The 22,906-nt window shown below is 36.5% G+C and overlaps 3 protein-coding genes across 7 annotated transcripts in view; 1 reads left to right on the forward strand and 2 right to left on the reverse strand.

Moving 5' to 3' along the window:
* Positions 1 to 22,906, reverse strand: part of LOC123874672 — a 132,974-nt gene that overhangs the window by 78,264 nt on the left and 31,804 nt on the right. The window lies entirely within an intron of this gene.
* On the reverse strand, positions 9,043 to 9,965 carry LOC123874815. Its single transcript, XM_045920341.1, has one exon. It carries the CDS (start codon positions 9,350 to 9,352, stop codon positions 9,116 to 9,118), a length of 237 nt encoding a protein of 78 aa, XP_045776297.1. The 5' UTR covers positions 9,353 to 9,965; the 3' UTR covers positions 9,043 to 9,115.
* On the forward strand, positions 11,169 to 15,729 carry LOC123874807. Of its 2 annotated transcripts, XM_045920328.1 has the most exons (3): positions 11,169 to 11,627; positions 14,528 to 14,718; positions 14,896 to 15,729. In XM_045920328.1, the coding sequence occupies exons 1-2, from the start codon at positions 11,340 to 11,342 to the stop codon at positions 14,699 to 14,701; spliced, it is 462 nt and encodes a 153-aa protein (XP_045776284.1). In that variant the 5' UTR covers positions 11,169 to 11,339; the 3' UTR covers positions 14,702 to 14,718; positions 14,896 to 15,729. The 2 variants fall into 2 exon arrangements, with proteins under 2 accessions (XP_045776284.1, XP_045776275.1); XM_045920319.1 differs by lacking the exon at positions 14,896 to 15,729 and having other exon boundaries at positions 14,528 to 14,827.

The following is a 22,906-nucleotide window of genomic DNA, read 5'->3' on the forward strand; positions in this document are numbered from 1 at the left end:
GTCTAATAAAAAGATTTAAAGAATGAAAAAGGTTGATTGGTAATGTAGTTTTATTGGTCAATCCTTCCCGTGGAGTGTGGAGTGTGGACGGCCTTGCCGCGCTACCGTCCCAGCTCAAACACATCGCGATTGGGCAAGGGATTGAGCAAACCTACTAACAGTCACATGTCAAAATACCTACCTGCCTACCAACCAACATTTATTAACAAGTGTAAATTAAAAATTTATAACACCCCCGACAAGTGAAGGTTGAACCGATTTACTTGGATTATAGCTAAGAACACTCTCGATCAAGCCACCTTTCAAACAAAAAAAAACTAAATTAAAATGAAGTCAGGTCAAGTGTGAGTCGGAATCGCACACGAAGGGTTTCGTACTATCGTACAAGATTACGTACTTTCAGGGTTCCGTACCTCAAAAGGAAAAAAGGAACTCTTATAGGATCACTTAGTTGTCTGTCTGTCTGTCCGTCTGTCATGTCTGTCAAGAAACCTATAGGGTACTTCCCGTTGACCTAGAATAATGAAATTTGGCAGGCAGGTAGGTCTTAAAAGTAAACGAAAAAATCCGAAACAAAAAAAAAATTAAAACACGAAAAATTTAATTCACTAAATAACATATAGATGCCGCTGACCAGATATGTTACGCCGGTGTTAGGTATATCTTGTACGATGGTACGGAACCCTTCGTTTACGAGTCCGATTCGCACTTATCGGTTTTTTTTATTTTTTGCCATTATTGATGGTGGACAGAATTTTTTGTGTCATCCGCGAAACAGGTATTTAGGATCTTTTATTCCTATGTCTAGAGCAATCTCTAGTTAAACCATAATTAAATAATAAAAATATCTAACGTTCGTGTAAAAATGATGTCACGTCGCTCATTGTTAGCAGAAATTATAAAAACTCTTGCAAAACCCGTTTTATAATAAGTAATTGATAAAACTCGATATTTAAGAAAAACAAGAATAGAAATAATTTTTATTGCAAATTTATTTAAAGGTTGAACTTGGGAAATCCTATATCGAACTGGTTGTGAGTTCTTCGTCGAGAAGTTTTGCTTTCTATAATATCAGAAAATTGCCATTAAAATTAGGACCCTGCACTCATCTAACGAGAAAAAACTTTGAAAAGGAATGGAGTCAACGAAAAATTCTATTATTACTAGTTATTTTCACACTAAAGCTTGTAGACACTATGTTTTGTAAAGTTAATAAAAAAATTAAAGATTTTAAATTTGATGTCGACGAAAACGGCTGAGAGTCGGAAAAACATGGAAAATTAACATCGAAAAAAAAAACTCTTTTATTCTTTTCAAGGCTCTTTAGAGCCAGTCATAGGTTTGAGACAGAGTAAACTGTGCTTGAGGTCCATACGAGTAGGTATAGAGCGTAATTTGACTTCATTTGCTATAGTTTTGAATTTCAGTTCGAGTTTGACAAGTTAGCATACCACAGACAGACGGAGAGGCGCTAAATTAAGTATTTAGCACCTAGAATGCTACTAATTCAGTCAACATGTACCAAAAGAGACAGAATGATACTTCATGATGATCAACCCATCGCCAATTCACTACTGACAACGGGTCTCCTCTCAGAATGAGAAGAAAATAGGCCATAGTCTGCCACGCTGGCCCAGTGCGGATTAGCAGACCTCACACCTTTGAGAACATTATGGTGAACTCTCAGGCATGCAGGTTTCCTCACAATGTTTTCCTTAACTTTAATAATTGCGCTTAACGCGGCAGTCTCCGTTTTCGTCGATACTAAAGTTTACTAAAATGGAAATAAGTTAGGAACGCATGGATCGAAAAATTTGAAATTAATATATAATATTTTTCATTATATCCCCTTGGATTTGGTCCGATAAAAACATGATTGGACAAACTTTCCTCGATAGAAAAAAAATCAGAAGTTTGGTCTAAAACCTTAGACTTTTGGGTTTTTCTCTTTAATGACAAAGCTCTTAAAGACGTAACTTTCACCATAGGTGTAAAACAATCAAATAAATAATTCGGTCCGATCATTCCACAGTAAGTGCTATATTTCAAATTATATTCTAAATTATTTGATTTCACGCTTTCCTCGCTTATTCTCTTCAAATCGCGTACAGAGCGAGTACAAAGAATTTTCGACCCTATTGTTGAGTGTTATGGGCCGTAATTACGTTATCTTGTCAGTCATACCCGTCGCCTCAGCGCGGTAAGACCTGTATCGGGTTTCATAAGCATTTTGTCTGGTGGAATGTCGTAAGAATGCCATAGAGTAGTAAATTAAGTACTAGGTTATAAAGTATATTTATTTAGGATTTTTCTAGATTTTAAGATAAGATATATGATAATGATATTGTGCATTTATTATATTAAAAAATAATTTAAGTTTTAAAAGATTTCAATAAATATTAGATTGCAGTGTAGTGAAACTAATATTTGGTCACTATGGACCAGGACTTATAATTTGAAAATAAAAATAAACAGACCAGGTGTGGTGGCGCTCTTTAGGGAAGGCCTATGTCTAACAGTGCACATCCACAGGCTGATAATGATGATGATGATGATGATGATGATCATGATGATTATGAAAATGACATCCGCTTTCAAGTCCGAGATGTTTCCAAGGTTATCCAAAGGCTTATAATTATTATTTTCTTCACATCCTATGCAATGACATCATTAATTAGAGTTCCGTATCTCAAAAGGAAAAAGGAACCCTTATAGGATCGCTTTGTGGTCTGTCTATCTGTCTATCTCTCTATATGTCTGTCTATCTGTGGAGACCACGTATAAGCAAGTGTAATGTGGGATACCCTCCAGCACGTTGGACTGATGATATAAAGTGGCTGGCGGAAAGTGGCTGCATGAGGAAGGCTGAGGACCGGGTGTGGTGGCGCTCTTTAGGGAAGGCCTATGTCCAATAGTAGACATCCACAGGCAGATAATGATGATGATGATGATGGTCATGATGATTATGAAAATAACATTCAATTTCAAGTCTCAAATGTTTTCAAGATTATCCAAGGTGTTATAATTAATATTTTATTTACTTGCTATGCAATGATATCATTCATTAGGGTTCCGTAGGAAAAAAGAGAACCCTTATAGGATCACTTTGTTGTCTATATGTCTGTCTGTATGTCCGAATGTCAAGAAAACCTATAGGGTACTTCCTGTTGACCTAAAATCATGAAATTTGGCAAAAACCATGAATTTATGGTTTCATCACAAAAAAAATGTGTTTCAGTTTTCAAAGTAATATAACTATATCAAGTGAGGAATTATATAAAAGGGCTTTACCTGTATATTCTAAAACAGTTTATTTATTTATTTTTAAGCATAATAGTTTTTGATTTATCGTGCAAAATGTCGGAAAAAATACCCTAGTACAGAACCCTTGGTGCGTGAGTCTGACTCGCACTTGGCCGGTTTGATATGTATATACGTCACTAAGTATTATAAGTCAATAATAAGTTTGACCAAAAATTGTGGTGTCGTAAATGTTTTATAGATACAAAAATAAGTATGTATCTTATTCAATATCCTTCAACTTAGACTTTATTATCTCAGCCAAAAGTTGAACATGTGCAAAGCAAAATTTCATACCTACTTTTTGTCATAAAGCTAGTCCAATTTACAAGAAATAAAAGATCCTATTGTGTTTGCCTTTGTCGATACAAAGGATCTTAATGGCTTTTGTGTTCTCACTCACTTAGACTAACACTGAAATATCGGTGTTAAAATATTTGTTGTAAAACTTACCTTATGCAGTTACTTTTAAAGTATACATCAAATTGTTATTAAGATGAGAGTTACTTCGTTTTGGAATGTCAAATTAGTGTATCTATTTTTCTGACTGATTTTATTGTTTTGAATCGAAATGTAAGAAAATTAATAAAATCTAACTACTGAAATCGTTTGTTCATAGCTTTCATTAGTCCGTGAGAAATTTTGTTGTACGATTATTTGGTCAATTCCAGATCCAATGTCTCAAAATCCTGTCTTAGTACGGGTCTAAGTTATAGAGAGAATCTATTGCACCTTTTCAAACTTCAAAATCACCACCAGGCTCAGACTCTGCATTGTATTAGTAAGTCGCAGTACTATTTTTGACGGTCTTCAAGCCTACCTACGGGGTAGGCTTGAAGAGGGTAGCTCAAAGCTTCTGAATTAGAGAACATAATTACTACAAATTTAAATTTTTTAAATGTAAATCAATGGCCCGAGTCTAAAAATAACAAAAGAGCTATAAAATATTATAATTCATTGTTGACTTTGTCCAGTAGTTGAATTCTCGAGCGCATAATATGCTTTGTAAGGTAACCATCTATACTAATAAATAAAATTGGAGTGTCTGTCTGTAATTTCGAAATAACTACCTCATATTAAGCTCATATGGTTATTTGAACGATACCATAACTGAATCACACGTTTTTAAAATTTTTGTCTGTCTGTCTGTCTGTCTGTCTGTCTGTCTGTCTGTCTGTTTGAAAAGGCTAATCTTTGGAACGGCTGAACCGATTTTGACGGGACTTTCACAGGCAAGTAGAGGATTGACCAGGGCGTAAAATAGGCTACTTTTTTAACCGACTTTTAAAAAGGGAGTTGTGTTTTTCTACCTATGTACACCGAAATCTCCGAGATTTCTGAACCGATTTGCGTCATTTCTTTTTTAATCGATAGAGGAACTTTGCGACATTGTTTCATAAAAAATTTGGAGTCCAACTCCTCAATCCTGATGCTGCAGGGGATCTGACCAATCCACGCGGGCGAAGCTGCGGGCATCAGCTAGTATTGAATAAACGAAAACGAGGATTATAAACAAAACAGCTTTTTATACAAACGAAATATTTTATAATGTTATCCTGTTATGGCTGCAGGTGCATATAATACCTTTCAAGTGTTTTTGCACCCCTAAAGCTTGTAAAATATTTTTTTACTGTGAATGTTTTGATAATATAGAACAATAGGATTTTACGACCCCGATCATTAGCGAAATGTAATAAATAGTATCTTGTATGATATCGGTGCTAACTATAGTTTCATTGAATTACTCATTACTTCTAGGACTTGATTTGTACATGATGATTGTAGAAAGTGTTGTTGAGATATAAAAATAAGATATAGAATTAAATTTACCTATAAGATGTAAGTAAATATGAATGATGGTATTATTATTATCAACTAGTAACAATTTAAGAAACTTGGACTTGTCCGTACTGTATATAATCTTTCATCCTTATGAAGTATCTTTTTCAAGGCCAAGTTTAATGGTCACCACATTAATGGTCAAAACTGAGCGATAGGTTTACATAGAGAACGTCAACATGAAATAGACCTTAGCAGCCTTGTTTTATAGCTCAAGTTAATCCATTCATGTATAGTCATCCAGACAAAACCAAAAATTAAAATCGGTGTTATTGAATTTGGGACCTTAAATTAAGGTAATTTAGGTTCATTTTAATCTGATGTTACTGTGTTTTTACGATCTAATTCTACGAAATTTGATAAAATGTTTCACTGCGGGTTTTAGCAGGTAAGTGATTATGCTCGTCTCGAGCATATTTTAGAGCATTAGGTATCGTTATGTATTGTACGAGTTTTTACAACGTTGATAGAATGGTATTGGACCTTAACAGCCTTGTTTTAAAGCTCAATTTCGTCCATACATCTACAGCTAGTGGTGTGAACGGAAACATTCAAACCGGTGAACCGGTTGAATGAATCCTTATCAGCTGTTTTTGCACACCTAACGCGTGAACATTTATTTATTATGTCGATGTATAAAACAATAGCATTTTACAACCCCGATAAATATCGAAATGAAATAAATAGAAACTTTGATAGATAACTAGAGGATGCCCGCGACTTCATCCGCGTGTATTTAGGTTTTTAAAGATCCCGTGGGAACTGTTTGATTTTCTGAGATAAAAAGTTGCCTTGTCAATAACAGGTATGCAAGCTACCTCAGTACCAAATTTCACACAAATCGATTTAGCGCATGGGTTTTTAGGAATCCCGTGGGAACTCTTTGATTTTCCGGGATAAAAAGTAGCCTATGTCCGTCCATGGGATATAAGCTAATCCTGTACCAAATTTCATCAGAATCGGTTTGTTCGGCCGTGAAAAGGTAGCAGACAGACAGACAGACACATGTTCGCATTTATAATATTAGTATGGATTAGTATGGAAGTATGGATTTCGGTGCTAAGTAATTTAGGTATAACCGAACCAAAAAGTAAAATCGGTTATATTGAATTAGTGACCTTAAATCAAGGACATTTAAGTCCATTTTAATCTGAAGTAACCCCCTATACACACACATACGTAAAACACGCAGGTTGTAAAAGATACCTGATATTATGATTGTAAAGAGATGAATCTAAACTAAAGCAATAGGCATCAGCTATTTCTTGTTAGGTAAGTATACAAAGCAATAAAAGTATTTAAACTATTGATTGTAAATAATATTCAAATCATTTTAATCAGTAACTAGGGAATACTGTTCACTGTTTACTATTTAATGCCAAGTGGCATCAGTGTGGATTAAAAAGTATTTAAACAGCATTTTACTTGTAAAAATAATTTTATGTACATGCAATCTTAACACGTGTGAACATGAACTTAGCGAAGTCGAATGCAGTCGATTCTGATGTTATATGTAAATACTGCAGTAAAGTACGCAGATTAAAATGCAGAAGCGATGCGATACTGATTAATCTACACTGTGGCGATTCGCAACCGGTTCAGGGGCGTCTAAGAGAGATGCCGATACAATGTGTATCGCCATCTCTAGATTTGAAATTATACCTGGTATATACCGCCGCCTTAAAATGCATATAACTGTGAAAAGTAAGGCTTTTTTTTTAAATCTCGCGGGAAATCTTTGATTTTCGGGGATAAAAAGTATTTCGGGGATAAAGATAAAAAGTAGGTATAAGTTGGCCAGTGCCAAACATAAAATTGTGTTAAAAGTTAAAACAGGTGCTGGGGCGAGGAAGCGAAGGGTTTCGGGCGCGACTTCGGTCATCGCCGCTGGGGCCTACTTACCTTGTATAAAGGTAGTTAGTTCATCGCCATTCAGCGTGGCAATGCTGCCAGCTTGATGGGCAGCTTTGGCCCAGAGGAAACTTAGCGGTAACAAACTTAAAAAATATGACTTTTTTAATTCATTTAGATATAGGTTTTTTGTGCCAGAAACCCTCTCGGGGGTCCTCAGAACATACTACCAAAGTTTCATCACAATCTGATCAGTGGTTTAGCAACGCATAGAGCATAAACATACAGACATTGATTTTTATTTATAAAAGATTGAATATTGTATCTTTTAACAAATAAAACACGTGATATATAGACATACTTTCGTATTTATAACATTAGTATGGTTAAATATAGATGTTTATGTCTGTAAAATGACCTAGGTCTGTTTACTTCACATATACAAAGTTATTATCTGTTAATCATAGTACTTATTATAAATTATACTATCAGTAAAATATAAATTATTTAAATCGATTACACAAAGGTCAATCGACAGCATTATTAGGTTACAATATTTAAAACAAACTCTTGTGCCCTACAACTGACCTAGCAATAAAATATTTTCAATAGCTTCAGTTACAGACAGACAACGAAGTGATCCCATAAGGGTTTGTTTGTTCGTTTTGAGGTGCGGATCCCCAAAAACTGGTCGAATACGCATAAGGTAGGGTTCCGTGGCCATGCTAGTTGCTAAAAACGTTGGCGGTAATGCCCACCAACTAGCACGGTGCCAACTAGCGCATTTCTTAAAGGGTAAGTAAATTGTTTTTTTCAAAACTGTTTCAGAATAATAATTTTAAAATACTTGTTTAAAACAAAATAGATATCACACGAGTGCTAAACCATTTTTTTTTTCGACTTGTATTTAGCAGGTGCCCTGAATATTTTTTAATGTTTCTTGCTGGTTCTCCTCGGCAAGAAAGGCCTTCCGAACCAGTGGGTAATGCACTTGACGATTCAAAGGTACTTGTAAAAGTCTAATTGAAAAAAAAAATTGAATTTTGTTTTTTTTTTTTTTAAATTTAAATATGCCTCTGCCTTGGATGAATAAATACTCGCTTCTGCATAGAGGTAATAGCTTTCTATATACAGTACTTTTAAATCCTATAGCTCTCATACCTTATTTTTAAAATGGCTGTGACGCACTCACAGGACTGGACGAAAGTATAAGGGCTCTTTGTTTTACTACGGATCCCTAAAAATGCAAGTACCTTAAACCTTAATTGATCAAGTAAGAAAAAACAAACATGATTCTGTGAAGATCCAAGAGTCGACAACTTCCTTATTACTTTTACATTGTATTTTGTTAAAGACTAGTGTAAAAATCGTCTAGATCTATTTTTGCCGGAAGAAATCGATACAGGAACAACCTTGCCAAATATTTTGTCCATTTTTAGATTAAATCTATTGCAGAATCTTTTGGGTATTGTCATTGAATTTATGTATTAAAATATTATTATGTAGAGTAGTGATAGCCTAGTAGTTAAGATGCCAGTCTTCTATTTGGGAGGTTCGGGTTCGATGATCGATCCCGGGCTCTAAATTTTACCCGACTACGGCAGAGCCAAAAGGAAGGGTTATATTATGATTTAGCAGTATGTCTGTATGTAGGTTTGTACTTATGTGTGATCCATCGTAGCACCTGAACTACTGAGCCGATTTTGATGAATGGGGTGTCAACTTCATCTTGTTGGAATTATAATTGTAAGCCCGGAAAACATCGCGAGAAAACCTACATGCCTGAGAGTTCTCCATAATTTTCTAGAAAATTAATTGTTAAATCTACAACTGAAATAGACCTTTTTTAGACGAGTCGTATCATACTGAAGGACCTGGAAACCCACCATATTGTTAACCCAAGAAAACCCCTACCGTTATGTGTTAAATGAGACGGGATCACGACCCTCAGCAATTAGGGATACCATGCGAAGATACTTTATTATAGTTTAAGACAAGGTGAAAATAGAGTAACTACACATTTTTGTAAAAGGGGATTTATTGGACCCGTACCTACATAACAATCCTTATCCTAAACAGTCGATTACCACTACACTTCACTTCACTATTTCATCATTTCACTTCATCACTCATCGTCCATCTCGAACCACATGGACGTCACACTCGAAGAACCTTCCCTCGACTGTTCTTCAGTTATGATTTTCAGTACGACAACCTCCATCATGCATAGAGCGAAAAATATCACGAAGATCGCGAAGTTGGACCCTTGGTGGTGGAACTGGAAGGAGCTGGGCAATGGACCCGGGGGAGGCCACGCTGCGACCCCAAACGTCGCCAAACTTGATATACCGAATGCTGCCATATTCTATTTTTAAATCGTCGATAGCATCGTGATTTCAAAAGCTCCTTTTTTCACAAACATCACTTCGCTGCTTCAGTGATTCGATTCCTGAAAGTCCAGTGATTCTATAATTCTATATTTAAAATGATCGCATCTTTGCTAGTTTTTATCTGTCTTCGATGTTCTTTGATTCGATTTTCGGTCTCTCCTTAATTTATTTATGATGTTTCTTGTTTTGATTCGATTTTTGAAATTCTCAGTAATTTGTTTATCTTGTTTCACTTAAATTCGATTCGTTTCTTTTCTGTTTCTTGTTTTATTTTCTGATTCGATTTTTAAACTTTTGTTTATTGTTTATTTATTCCGCTTCCTTTTGATTCGATTTTCAAAATATCGGTGTCCTGCCGATGTTTAAATCGATTTGCACGAACTATTGCGTTGTCTATGAATGAAATATTTATCTACTTCCGTTTAACTGGTTGTTGTTTAGAAGCGTGCGGATATTGTACGAGCCGTACAGGCAATGTTGGTTATCACGGCTGCCGGCATGGCAGTGGGTACGATGCAGCGCTGTTGAAACGCAAGTTCTTATGAAATATGAATCGTTTTAGTTAGATCCACCGCGGCTTGTTGAGAAACGACGAAATGCGGGTGAATGCAACAGTTTTGCGGTCAAGGCTGCGCGCGTGTTCGGTGGGCGATGACCTTTATAATGAGATTACTATATTTATGAAAATAAGTACCTTCGTTCAAGAAAAAATGCGGATGAGCAAAACTTAGGTACATGGAAACATATTAATATACATACGGACGTTTTTAAATATAGGTAAATTAAACGTAATTAAAAAAAAATCATATACTTACAAAAAACGTACACGGAAAAGTACAGTAAGTATGTTGTTTAAGATTTTAAAGTTTTCCATAATTTAGGCAAGTATACCTAGACATAAAATTTAACTGTCTGTCCGTGATTTCGAAAAAACGTAAAAAATACTATCAAAAGAATATTTAAATAAGTCTACCCCACCCCCTGTCTTTGGGCTTATTTTGGAAACGGCTGAACTGATTTTGTCAGAACTTTCGTAACCAGCTAGTTTATAGTCCATTCTAATTCAATATTATAAATATGTGTTTTTGTTACTTTTTCGCTGCCCACCTGTAAAACTAATTTTGACGTTGGTACAGTGATCGTTTGCACTCCAGAGTAGGTACTTTATCCCGTAAAATCGAAATTCCCAGGGGATTATAATAAAACCTTAATTCACACGGACGAAGTCGTGAGTATTATCAAGTTTATAAAACAGTACAGTAGATTTAAACATTTACGTGAGTAAGCAAAGCTATTATTATTTTAATAGATTCGCTTTATTACATTGTTTATCCAAAATTATCATCTTTACTAATGTAGGTACGAGTAGGTACGGACTGTTTAAATTTTCCGTCATTTACTCTATTATCCTATGTAAAGTACGTACCTAAGGGTTGACGCATAGGTACCGACTTAGTGGACTGATACTTATATAATATTATAAAGGTGTTTATTCGTAGTGTGCTCGATACATACGTAGTTGGGCTCTTATTTGAATTCTAACCAATCAAACTCAATGTAGGTACCTACGTTCTAGGATATTATAATCTGCATCTGGGGTTTGCCAGATTTTCGTCAAAATATTTAGGCTCAAGGATTTACAGGTAGGTAGGTACATTCTTTAAACTTGTGTACCTTTAAAACTACTACAATCATACTACAACCTACAGCTGTGCTCTAACATTGGTTTAGGAATAAAACTACAATAAACAACCTCCTTTAACTATTTTGAACCGGGACTATCAAATTGTTGTCTAAACATAAATGTCTTACTTACTAGTCTTATCATCAAGTTATGGTCTTATCTTATTATTGTCAAAATATCATATTATTAATTATATTTATATCTGATTATTATCTACAACAAAGAACAGAACTATTTGATAACTAATTACAATAAAGGTACAAGAAATAGAAAAAATGTACATAATCGTTATCTACAAGGACGAACCAGAACTATCTACCTATCGAAGAACCTCCAGCGAGGTTGACCTCTCAGTTGAAAAGATCTTACTGGTTAACCCCCACTGCCCTGTGAGGATCATGTTAGAGTATATCCGGACAACGTGTCGTTTGGGGAAGTTCACAAAGTTCGATTTGTGTGACGAAAGTGGTGTATTGATGGGCCTGTTCAGCATGCCCACTTACACGTACGCTACTGATCATTTTGTGCATAAGAAAACTTATTACATCATTGTTATGAAGCAGGTAAGAGAAACGTTTTTGACGTGACAACGTCTTATAATTCGATAGAACCGGCTGCACGCACGAAAAAACATGACTCATGCGGCGTTACCTCGCTCTGAGGCGTTCCATGTAAGGCTTGAAGTGCAAGCGAGAGCGCGGAACGAGCGACAAAGAAGCACAATCGGCCTTTGTTGTCACGTTCAACTATCGTCAGTAAACCGACTTTGCAGACAACCAATTTTTTAATAATAAAATAGCGAGCAAACGAGCAGGTTGGTCAGGCAGGTTAAGTGATTACCACCCTCGAAAAATTGCAGTACCAGAGGTACCGCCGATACGTTGCTGGCCTTTCAGTAATTTGTCGGCCCTTGGAAACCCCACGTTGAAATCTAGTGGGAACAACGCCTATGGGAGTTGATTCCACAGTTTGCATGTGTCTGGAAAAAAGGATTTGGCACAAGTTACAACGGACGGTTGAAGTGCACTAGGCACCAAAGTGGTGAGGGTGAAATTGCTTGTGGTAGCGGTGAGGTGTGGTGGCGGTAGTGCGGTGCAGTGGTGGCGGTTAACTCGTCTAGTAACCATTTTCATTGTGAGAGGAGACCCGGGAGACCCGTACTCAGTAGTTGGCCGGCTATGTTTGAGTTGGTGTTGAAATACGACTATATTTTAAGACTCGGTATACTGAATGCAAAACTTCAGTTAAATAACGTCAATATGCGTTTTGCCGAAGACGGTTTTATGTTAGCAGCATAGCGTCTAAGCAAAGTAAAGTGCGCTCTTTAGATCTCAACCTTATAGCACAACTAAGGGAATAGTCTGAAAACCGTGAATTTGTGGTTACATTCGAAAAAAGACGGTGGTACGGAATCCTTCGTGTACGAATCTGACTCGCACTTGGCCAGTTATTTTTATATTATGAAATTAATCACATCGATGACCGAATCTTGGCCAAAAATGGGCAATTAGGTCTTTTAGCTCGAATTTTAAATTTCCCTAGATGTGTAAATGAACTAATGAGTGATGACCTTTATCCTTTGTCATATAAATAGGTATTGTAGTAATTTCCTAATTAGGGAAGTAGGTTACGTACCTACTTCAGATAGGTATGTTGTAAGTTTGAATGAGAAGTAGTAAAAAGTGTCATCTAAGTAGAGTTGCCATCCGTCTGGGGTTTCCCGGATTTGTCCTAGTTTGGATTTTGGATACTCTCCGGGTTTTAGAAATCTATTTCAAGTAGGTATGTAATCCATTTCGAAGGCTATTGGAAATATCACTACCCATCACTACTCATATTATAAATGCGAAAGTGTGTTTGTTTGTTGGTTTATTGGTATGTTAATTTGTTGGTTTGTCCTTCAATCACGCCGCAAAGGAGTAACGGATTGACCTGATTACATGGATATAGTTGAAGACATGGAGAGTGACTTATACATATATTGAGATAGGCTACAGTTTTTATCCCGGAAAATCAAAACGGGATTTTTGAAAAAAATATCCACACGGATGAAGTCGCGGGCATCAGCTAGTTGATTGTTAAATATCAATACTGAGTTTGTTTTTATTATTTCTTGAATGATGAGAGAAATGGTGTTGAGAATTATAAAGTTAACAAGTGTAATTAAAAATTTATAACACCCCCGACAAGTGAAGGTTAGAGTTACTGGAAAAGAGCTGATAACTTTCAAACGGCTGAACCAATTTTCTTGAATTATAGCTAAGAACGCTCTCGATCCAGCCACCTTTCACACAGAAAACCTGTTTAGGAGCTACGATGCCACAGACAGATACACAGATAGATACACACGTCAAACTTATAGCTCCCCTCTTTTTGGGTTGGAGGTTAAAAAGAAGAGACTGATATTATGCCCGAGCTTTACACTAAAAAATCCGGGGCTTTCGAGCTCCTTGTCCTGGTTTATAGATTTTGCAGATGGTGACTCAACATCTAGGTAATTGCGTTCACGTAGCTATTATTCATTTCATTAGTTGGTAATGAGAAGCATTGCTGTGAGCTCGGTGACCCGATAGGCGAATGATTACCTACAGACTTCAAGATTGTTACTAACTAATGCCTTACATACCATCACACCATTTTATTACTATAGTCCAAGACCCTATTACCAACGAGCTACACTGTACCTAACTGTGGCACACCCACACAATTTTTTTCCCATCGAGCCACACGCTCGATTGTGTGGGCGAAAAAAAAATTCGTTGAATTCCCAACGAGTCACACTGTGACACGACTGAGTGTGACTCGTTGGGAAATGGTGGCTTAATCACCCACTGCACAGGTTATAAAATCAAAATTAAAAAACGCCCGACACAAAAACCTCTATAAGAAAACTAAAAAAGAGCTAATAACTTTCAAACGGCTGAACCGATTTTCTTCGATTAATTATAGCTAAGAACACTCTCGATCAAGTCACCTTTCAAACAAAAAAGTCTAAATTAAAATCGGTTCATTAGTTTAGGCGCTACGGTGACATAGACAGATACACAGATACACACGTCAAACTTATGACACCGCTCTTTTTGGGTCGGGGGTTAAAAATTGGAATTATCACACTAATATTATAAAGGCGAAAGTTTGGGTGTTTGGGTGTTTGTGTGTATGTATGTGTGTGTGTGTGTGTGTGTGTGTGTGTGTGTGTGTGTGTGTGTGTGTGTGTGTGTGTGTGTGTGTGTGTGTGTGTGTGTGTGTGTGTGTGTGTGTGTGTGTGTGTGTGTGTGTGTGTATGTTTGTTACTCCTTCACGCAAAAACTACTGGACGGATTTGGCTGAAATTTGGAATGGAGATAGATAATATCCAGGATTAGTACATAGGCTACTTTTTATCCCGGAAAATCAGAGTTCGATAAACCTAAATCCACGCGGAGGAAGTCGCGGGCATCATCTAGTTTTATCTATATTTCAGGAGGCGGATAAAAGTACATCCGTGCTGCCCCAGTTGAACCGCGGGAACAGCATCTACGAGGATCTGAAGAGCAGGGTTCTATACTACCTCACTACGGGCGAGATGAGTCCCCCACTGTTACAAGCTACTCGTAACACGTCGGCTACTAAGACTGGCGCGAAGAAAAAGCTCTAATATAATATTATTATCATGTAAAACTAATTCTACTGTCTTTGTACCTATGTACCTGTCTCATGTCTTTGTACCTATGTACCATCTATGTAGTTCTACATACATACCTAATAATATAATAATAGTATGTTTAAATGTATTTATTATGTAGTTAGCAAAAGATTTTCTAAATGATATTGCTCGTATTATTTTTTCAGGAGGACTAACTTACCCGCCCGGCCTTCGCAGAGGTAGAATTTAAAAAAATCGATCATTGGTTATAGGGTTCTGCATCCAAAGGGTGCAAAAGGGTCCCTATTCCCACTGTTTCCTTGTGGAGCTATTAATTTGTCCTACTAGTAGGACCACGATGAAGCTCAGTTCCTCGTGGCCTACGAAGGTAATATGAGCAAGTTTTGATTTTCATTTAGGTATTTAGTACCTAGTACAATCGCGTCAAACAAAAGGTTCTTATAATACTAAGCCTCCACCGTACGTCCGCCCATCCATCTGTCTATCAATGGGCTGTACTTATCTCATGAACCATACATTACTATGTAAAAAATGTAGAAAGTTGAAAAATTCATAGATTGTGCTATTGCGTATAGCAACAAAAATAATAAAAATTTCAAAATGGCTGCCATGTAAGTTAAAAAAAAATGCATAATCGTGTACACCGACCTAACTATGGAATCCTTCCGGATTTTTTAACGTATGTTACACACACTTATTATACACATCATTAAACATCTTGTATTAAAAATCGAAGGGACTTGATCAAATTTTTTTAAGTATGATTTGTATTTTGTACGAATTAACCAACTTCAAAAAAGGAGGAGGTTCTCAATTCGTCGGAATCTTTTTTTTTATAGAAATGGTGACAGCACCACAGCATGAATCATCCCGCGCCTAGCCTAGGTATTCATATAGGAAGTAGGTAGACTACAGTCGCCCATAGGAAAGAGTCTAACGTGCTGTGCATATTGAAGACGAACTTATATAGTTCGACTCCAGGAAGGATCGCACGTGCCATTGAAACCGGATGTGAGGCTCGGGAATAATAAGTGATTTTAATCTTTTAGTATTATTGTAGTGAGATGTCAGTTTTTAATCTTTGGTATTGTCATTTGTCATTCATTGTCTGTGTTTTTCCCACTTGGCAGTTGGTTATTTTGTAACTGGTCATACATTTAATAAAATAAATCTTTTAATATGAAATAACAAATCTTTTAATAATAAAAAGTGATAAACACAACATGGCGCAGCCGAAAAAAATATAATTATAATAATATCATTCTATATATAACTATTTCTTCAATGGATGAGCCTTCCTTATACTACTACTATTACTACTATGGATTATTAACAAAAACCGGCCAAGCCAAACTCGCGCAACGAGGGTTCCGTATTCGGGTATTTTTTTCCGACATTGTGCTCGATAAATCAAAAACTATTATGCCTAAAAATAAATAAAAATCTGTTTTATAATGTACAAGTAAAGCCTTTTCATATGATACCCCACTTGGTATAGTTATCTTACTTTGAAAATTAAAACTTTTTTTAATAATGTAACTACAAATTCTCGGTTTTCAGATTTATTCCTTTACTTGTGCTAAGACCTACCTACCTGCCTTCATGATTCTAGTCTAGGTCAACGGGAAGTACCCTATAAGTTTTCTTTACAGACAGACAGACAGACAACAAAGTGATCTTATAAGGGTTCCGTTTTTCCTTTTGAGGTACGGAACCCTACAAACTAAAACTAATAAGTAGGCAGTTTTTTAGTTTTAGTTTTGGAGCGGCTAGGTTTTACAACGGATCTAAGTGATCTACTTTTACTTTAGGTTTACTGGAGAGACTACAAAACGTATAATTGGAAAAAATTGCACAACATAAAACGAAACTATGCCGGTAAATGCGCATATTACAAGTGACAATTTCTCAAATATTCTTTCGTAAAATTTTACAGAATTGATATGAAAATAAGCTTCTGTACTTTTGTTAATTATTTAATAATATTAGTTTACAGACACCCAGAGAGCTATCACATTAGGTCATAGAGCAGCGATGTTTCGTAAAATGGACACCCGTCTTCATACCAATGACAATAATTTGGCGCTGGGCCTAACTACCTCAGTGGCTGAGCCATGCGTTTTTACTCTGTATGTCAATAATATAGCAAGTGTTATGCTAACACACTACTATACTATGTTCCCATGGTGGGTAAAATTGCGGACATCCGTGGTTGCGGTAATTATTTTGACACCATTTAACACATTTCTCTCTGAAGTTTAATCCCAAGCGCACAGCTCGTAACTTTTTGGACTTATGAGCATCTTAAGAAATTAAATATCATTAGCTGTAACGGCGAAGGAAAACGTCGCGAGGAAACCTGCATACCTCGGAGTTTTCTATAGGTCCTAAAGGGTTCATATGAACTGCTAAGGGTCTTCCTCACGCTGGCCAAGGTGGATCTTGACCAGCGTGGGAAATTATGGCCTAAGCCTTTCTCGTTCTAAGAGGAGACCCTTAGTTAGCCGGCGATATAGGTTGAGAAGGGGAACAGCTTTTTTTGGCATTATAATATTGAGCATGGCAACTCAATGCCAGAACTATGAGCAAAATTTCAAAATTTACATTCAATGTTACATTACGTTATTGTTTTGTCAATTTGCATGTTTGTTTTGACAAATACAATGGATTCCACTATTTTGTAATACGTTCACAAGTTATTTACGTGCATCGATGTTTACGTGGTTCCACCAGTGGGTGGCGTGTACAACAACGGTTTGATCACAGAGGCAGCCGAGCGTGACGATGCGCCGAAATTTCGACCACGATGACAATTCATCAGGGTCGTAATTACCAGATGAAAGTTACTGTGTGTTATTTACTACTAGATGATGCCCGCAGCAGATTGGTTAGATCTCTTGCAGCATCAGGATTGAGGAGATGGAATCCAAAATGGAACAATGTCCCAAAGTTCCTTTGTCGATTAAAAAAAAATGCGCAAATAGGTTCAGAAATCTCGGAGATATCAATGTACATACGTAGAAAAACAACTCCATTTTTTCAAATTCGGATAAAAATGTAGCCTATGTTACTCCTGGGTTAATCCTCTACTTGTCTGTGAAAGTCCCGTCAAAATAGGTTAAGCCATTCCGAAGATTTGCCCGTTAAAACAGACAGACACTTCAATACCACTAGTTACCACCCTTGGACCCACCAGTCTTGGACTTAAAAAAAGCAAAAAATATAACCTATATCTATTACAGGTATTGGTTGGAAATTAATTTTATGCTGATGATAGAGAAATTCGATAAGCCTTAATTAATATTTGCTGCAACCTTCAGGGGTCATAGTGGCATTTCACTTTCAGAGACCTTCAAATGTTATTGTGTAAATATTGGTACACCTCACTGAAATATCGAGAGTTCTCTTTGGTTCTATTTTTTTAACGCTAAGGCAAGGCTTGGTTCGATTCTTTGGTCCTGGATTTAATTCTTGCTTGGATTATTAGGTAAACTATTTTCATTAAACCCTCAACTTTACTATCCAGAAGGTTAAACGATGCTTTCAAGCAATTTTAGTGTATAGCTACTTAGGCCCAGATATTTGCTAAGAAATCTGGAAGAAGAAGGGATTTTAAACTACTTCCAATGGGCTTATAGAATAATATTTTTCGAGAGTCCCACATATTATGCTGTAACGTTGTACTTACCGAGGTCTCTTTTCTGTGACGTAATTCTCATTTCTGGAGGTCGTGGCCTATTCCATTAATCACAATATAGTAAGGGACATTTTGAGATAAAAATGTGTTAAAATCCAATTAATAGGTGCTATAAAATAAAAATAACACAAACCTTTTTGTAAAATCCAATCTAATTTTCAAATTCCAGGATTGAAATGAGGAATATTTTCAATAATTTTCCAATACAATGTACACTTCACTCACGGAAAATTCTATAGCAATAACTAAAAAACACAATTAAAAACTTAATAACACTAACTAAAATAACAGGTTTCGTAAGACTTTAAGCAAAATCTAGTGTTGGAATATCGCGTTTTGAACCGCTTATTGGCGCGCGATGACTGACTGTTCACTTCGCGTCACTCATCATCACTAGTGTTGATGAAAAACCGGACGGACAGCAAAAAACGGGACGGACAGCAAAAAACGGGACAAACAGCAAAAATCGGGACGAACTTTTCGGAAAAAGTACTATTAATAAATTACTAGCCACTAATAATAGATCTTGGATCACTGGTCATTATCGTGTCATTTTCAGTTTCTGGGAGTTTTATTTGCTAAAGCTATATAGTCGAGTTTAAGTGGCAGTCATCTCAATTAATAATTGTGAGTACTAAAATAAAAATAATCCTTACAGGTTCTCCGGTTAGGGTCCCGAAGCTGTACCAGTTTAATAATTTCTATTTTGTTACTTTGCCACAAATGCAATTTTTCTTACAAAAATAACAGAAGTTCTTGGTCTATAGATTATCTTCAAAACTTCTACGCACTCTCAGCTATCTAACGACGTACAAAAATCTATAATAAGCTGAAAATTAGGCGAAGAAACGTAAAAATATGAGCACAACGGCAACAACAACCGCCAATTATTACACACATATCACAACAAAACTAAAACAGTTATTTCATATACGATGGTACGGAACCCTTTATCTGCGAGTCATAGTAACGCTTGACCAGTTTTTTGTCTTTGACACCAACTATCCATACTATAATAATATTATAAATGCGAAAGTGTGGCTGTCTGTCTGTCTGCTACCTTTTCACGGCCCAACAGTTTAACCGATTTTGACGAAATTTGGTACAGAGTTAGCTTATATCCCGGGAATGGACATAGGCTACTTTTCATTCCGAAAAATCCAAAAGTACCCATGGGATCTTTAAAAACCGAGATCCACGCAGACGAAGTCGCGGGCATCCGCTAGTAAATTATATATTTTCTTTCTTTCTTAAAATCGGGACGGTCCCGCTAACTCTACACTAGCCCACTCTACCCGGCGATATGGCTCATGCGTTGCGCGTTTTGAATTGTCCCCTTATCAGGGTCCCATGAGATTGTAATCACTCATGGCGTAGATTAAACTATTACGTTAGTATTGATTTTTAACTTACCTACTAATTATTTCAACTTTTTAAATTAAGATAAATTATTTATTAGAGATAAGATAGAGTACCTAATAACTGCCGAGTTTTTATAAAATTTTGTTACTTACATAGTTTTATTAAACGACAGAAAATAAAAAATATCTAAGGTTTAATTTATTTTTTTAATTGCGAAAGTGTATCTGTTTGTCTGTCTGCTAGCTTTTTACGGCCCATAGGTTTGATCGATTTTAATGAAATTAGGTTTACAAGCATGCATGGGTACCTCAAAATTGAGGAGTTCCCACGGGATTTTTAATAACCTAAATCCACGAATACAAGTCGCGTCACATAATAGGTAATAAAATAAAATAAAAATAGCCTATATTTGCAAAAACACGATAGGATTTATATATTTTTGACCAAAATTGAATTAAGGACATTTACATTAAATAAATTTTTTATTCAGAAAGTAATAATACAGATTTTCACAAATGTTAAAAATACTTAAATATAAAAATTATAAAACAAAAATATCATCCAAATCACTGTAACGAGGCAGGGTGCCCAGAACGCTGGCTGCGTTACCTCGTTGAATGGCCAGACTAATATGCTGACCAAGGTAACTGCCAGATTTCCGGTCACCCGTGGACTCCACAAGACGGGATGACAGGTCCTTAAAAAAGGATCTGGCATCCTCGCCCCACGAACCCATGGTCTCCACTCCAAAAGGCACAAATATGAAATTATTTTCTATATTTTCATATTTGCGCCTCTTGGCCCTTTCTGCCTTAGTGGCTGCCGTTCCGGCCGCCACGGAGGTCACCTGTATGTGAGACAGCGCCAGTGTATCAACACACGTGGCATCCCATACAAGCGACCTTCCTTGTTTCCACGGAACCAGAGTCATACCGTCTGGTCTCTTGCCATCGCTACGTGCCAAACCATTTGGTTCTAATACTGCAGGCACTTTAGCAGTGACAAGAGACCTACGTATGACTCCGTTCAGGGAAGCATGACGGGAGAAACGACCGGCACTTTTGGCACATGCAAGGCCATGGTGACCATATACGTCCACTGTCTCGCCACAGGGGCAAAGATGTGGCTGCTGAATCCTAGCGCCAAGCCGAAGACCAACCGCGATGGTAAGCGTAAGGTGGTCTAAAAGAGTGCCGATATGTTTTGAAGGGAGAGCTTGAAGCATTAAATTAAAATTAAATTAAATTACATTAAATTAAATTATTGAATAACTTATTATTATTACCTAATTATTGAAAATTATAACATAGTAGGTACCTACACTATAATCTTCAAGTTAAAGTCAAAGTCAAAATCATTTAATCAAAGTAGGTACAATTGTACTCCTTTTGATGGTCGAAATTGTTAAACTTGTACGATATAGTGGTGATAATTAATTCAAAACTCGTATTTTTAATAATTATGTTTTATTAGCCAATGCCCGCGACTTCGCCCGTGTGGATTTAGCTTTTTCGAAATCCCGTGGGAACTCTTTGATTTTCCGGGATAAAAAGTAGCCTATGTGCTAATCCAGGATATTATCTATCTTCATTCCAAATTTCAGCCAAATCCGTCCAGTAGTTTTTGCGTGAAGGAGTAACAAACATACACACACACACACACACACACATACAAACTTTCGCCTTTATAATATTAAAGTGTGATAACAAAAACGAGCAAATCAATACGGAACCCATTTGTTAAACGATCCAATTTCCCCAGTGTAATTAAAGGTCAGACGCATTGCACCATGAATAGGGTTAACCCGCCGTCAATGGGGTCTCAATAACAGACAACAAGAGTGCACCAGTTACAATGTATAACGGGTTCGATGCTTGCCGTTACTGCCTCATTAGCTGATCAGCGCCGGTTTTCACCATCATCATCATCATCACAGCTGGATATTGGTCTCTTATATCGACTTCCACATGCCATGGTCTTGAAGCTGCCTGAATCCAACGGCTTCCTGCGACTCGTTTGATGTCGTCTATCCATCTAGTAGGTGGTTTTCCACCGCTGTGCTTTTCGATGTGAGGTCGGTATTTTAGCATTTTGGGACCCCAAATAGACCCAAACGACTATTAGTTTTTGGAACTATTATTCGCCCTGCCCATTGCCACTTTAGTGAATCGATTCCGTAAAACCTGCATCATCAATCATTATTACAATCGCAATTGTTGTTATTGGCTATGGTACAGCGTTGCCAGAATGTTACTTTTGTAACATTTTACGTTACTTTTGACCCCCTCATGTTTCCTCCATGTTACACGACTCAAAATGTTACTTTACGTTACTTTTAGGACTTCATAAAAATATTCAAATTTTTCCCAGCAAACCAAAAATAATCGTGAAACGGAACGCATCCAAAACAGTTTTCGTTTGTCGTAATTGACCCATTTGTTAGTTTATTTCACTTTCTCTAAGTTATTGGTCTAAGTTCACTTTGTTTTGTAATTACTCTGTGATTAAAAAAGTGTTTTGTTTGTTTTTCTCTGTGACTCAACTTTGTTTTGGATAATAAAGTTATTCGTTGCGGGGTAGTGATATTGTAGTTATGTATCTAAGTACAAAAAAAAAATTGTATCTTTATTTCGTCAAAATTCGAAAGTGATTGGTTTGTTCGTTATCCTTATCGACTGTGTATATGTGTTGCTAACACTAGTTACTTGCTTGGTAAGTAAACGTTTTAAACAATGTAGTTTTAAGTAAATAAGTAGTAGGTAGGTAGTTAACTAATTAGGGAATCAGTAATGCAAAAACCATAGTATTTGCAACTGAAAGCAGTTCGTTTTTGTATTGACTGTCATTTTATTATTAAGTCACATTAGTTTCCAGAAGTTCATTTAGCTATTTACTACTTAGGTAGTTATTGTTGTAGGTAACTTCGGTTTTCTTTACAGGAATGAGAGCGAGCTGAGTAGATACCGGCTGGCGTAACTTAAAATTTGAGTTTTGCTATCGAATCTATCGATCTCTTTGCTGAGACCAAGGTAAGTAGTTAGGTACCTACCTAGTATTGTTCAGTTAACAAAACGAATTTGAAATTCCCGCGTAATTTTCTTCACTGCGTACCTACCTAGTGCGTTTTTTTTTATTCT

The sequence above is a fragment of the Maniola jurtina genome, chromosome 2 (assembly GCF_905333055.1).
Source record: "Maniola jurtina chromosome 2, ilManJurt1.1, whole genome shotgun sequence".
Lineage (NCBI taxonomy): Eukaryota > Metazoa > Arthropoda > Insecta > Lepidoptera > Nymphalidae > Maniola > Maniola jurtina.

Coding starts and splice junctions, on each gene's coding strand:
- LOC123874815 (XM_045920341.1), bottom strand. CDS start 9,352: ATGGCAGCATTCGGTATATCAAGTTTGGCGACGTTTGGGGTCGCAGCG.
- LOC123874807 (XM_045920328.1), top strand. CDS start 11,340: ATGTACATAATCGTTATCTACAAGGACGAACCAGAACTATCTACCTAT. Junction 11,628..14,527: donor ACATCATTGTTATGAAGCAG/GTAAGAGAAACG, acceptor TCTATATTTCAG/GAGGCGGATAAAAGTACATC.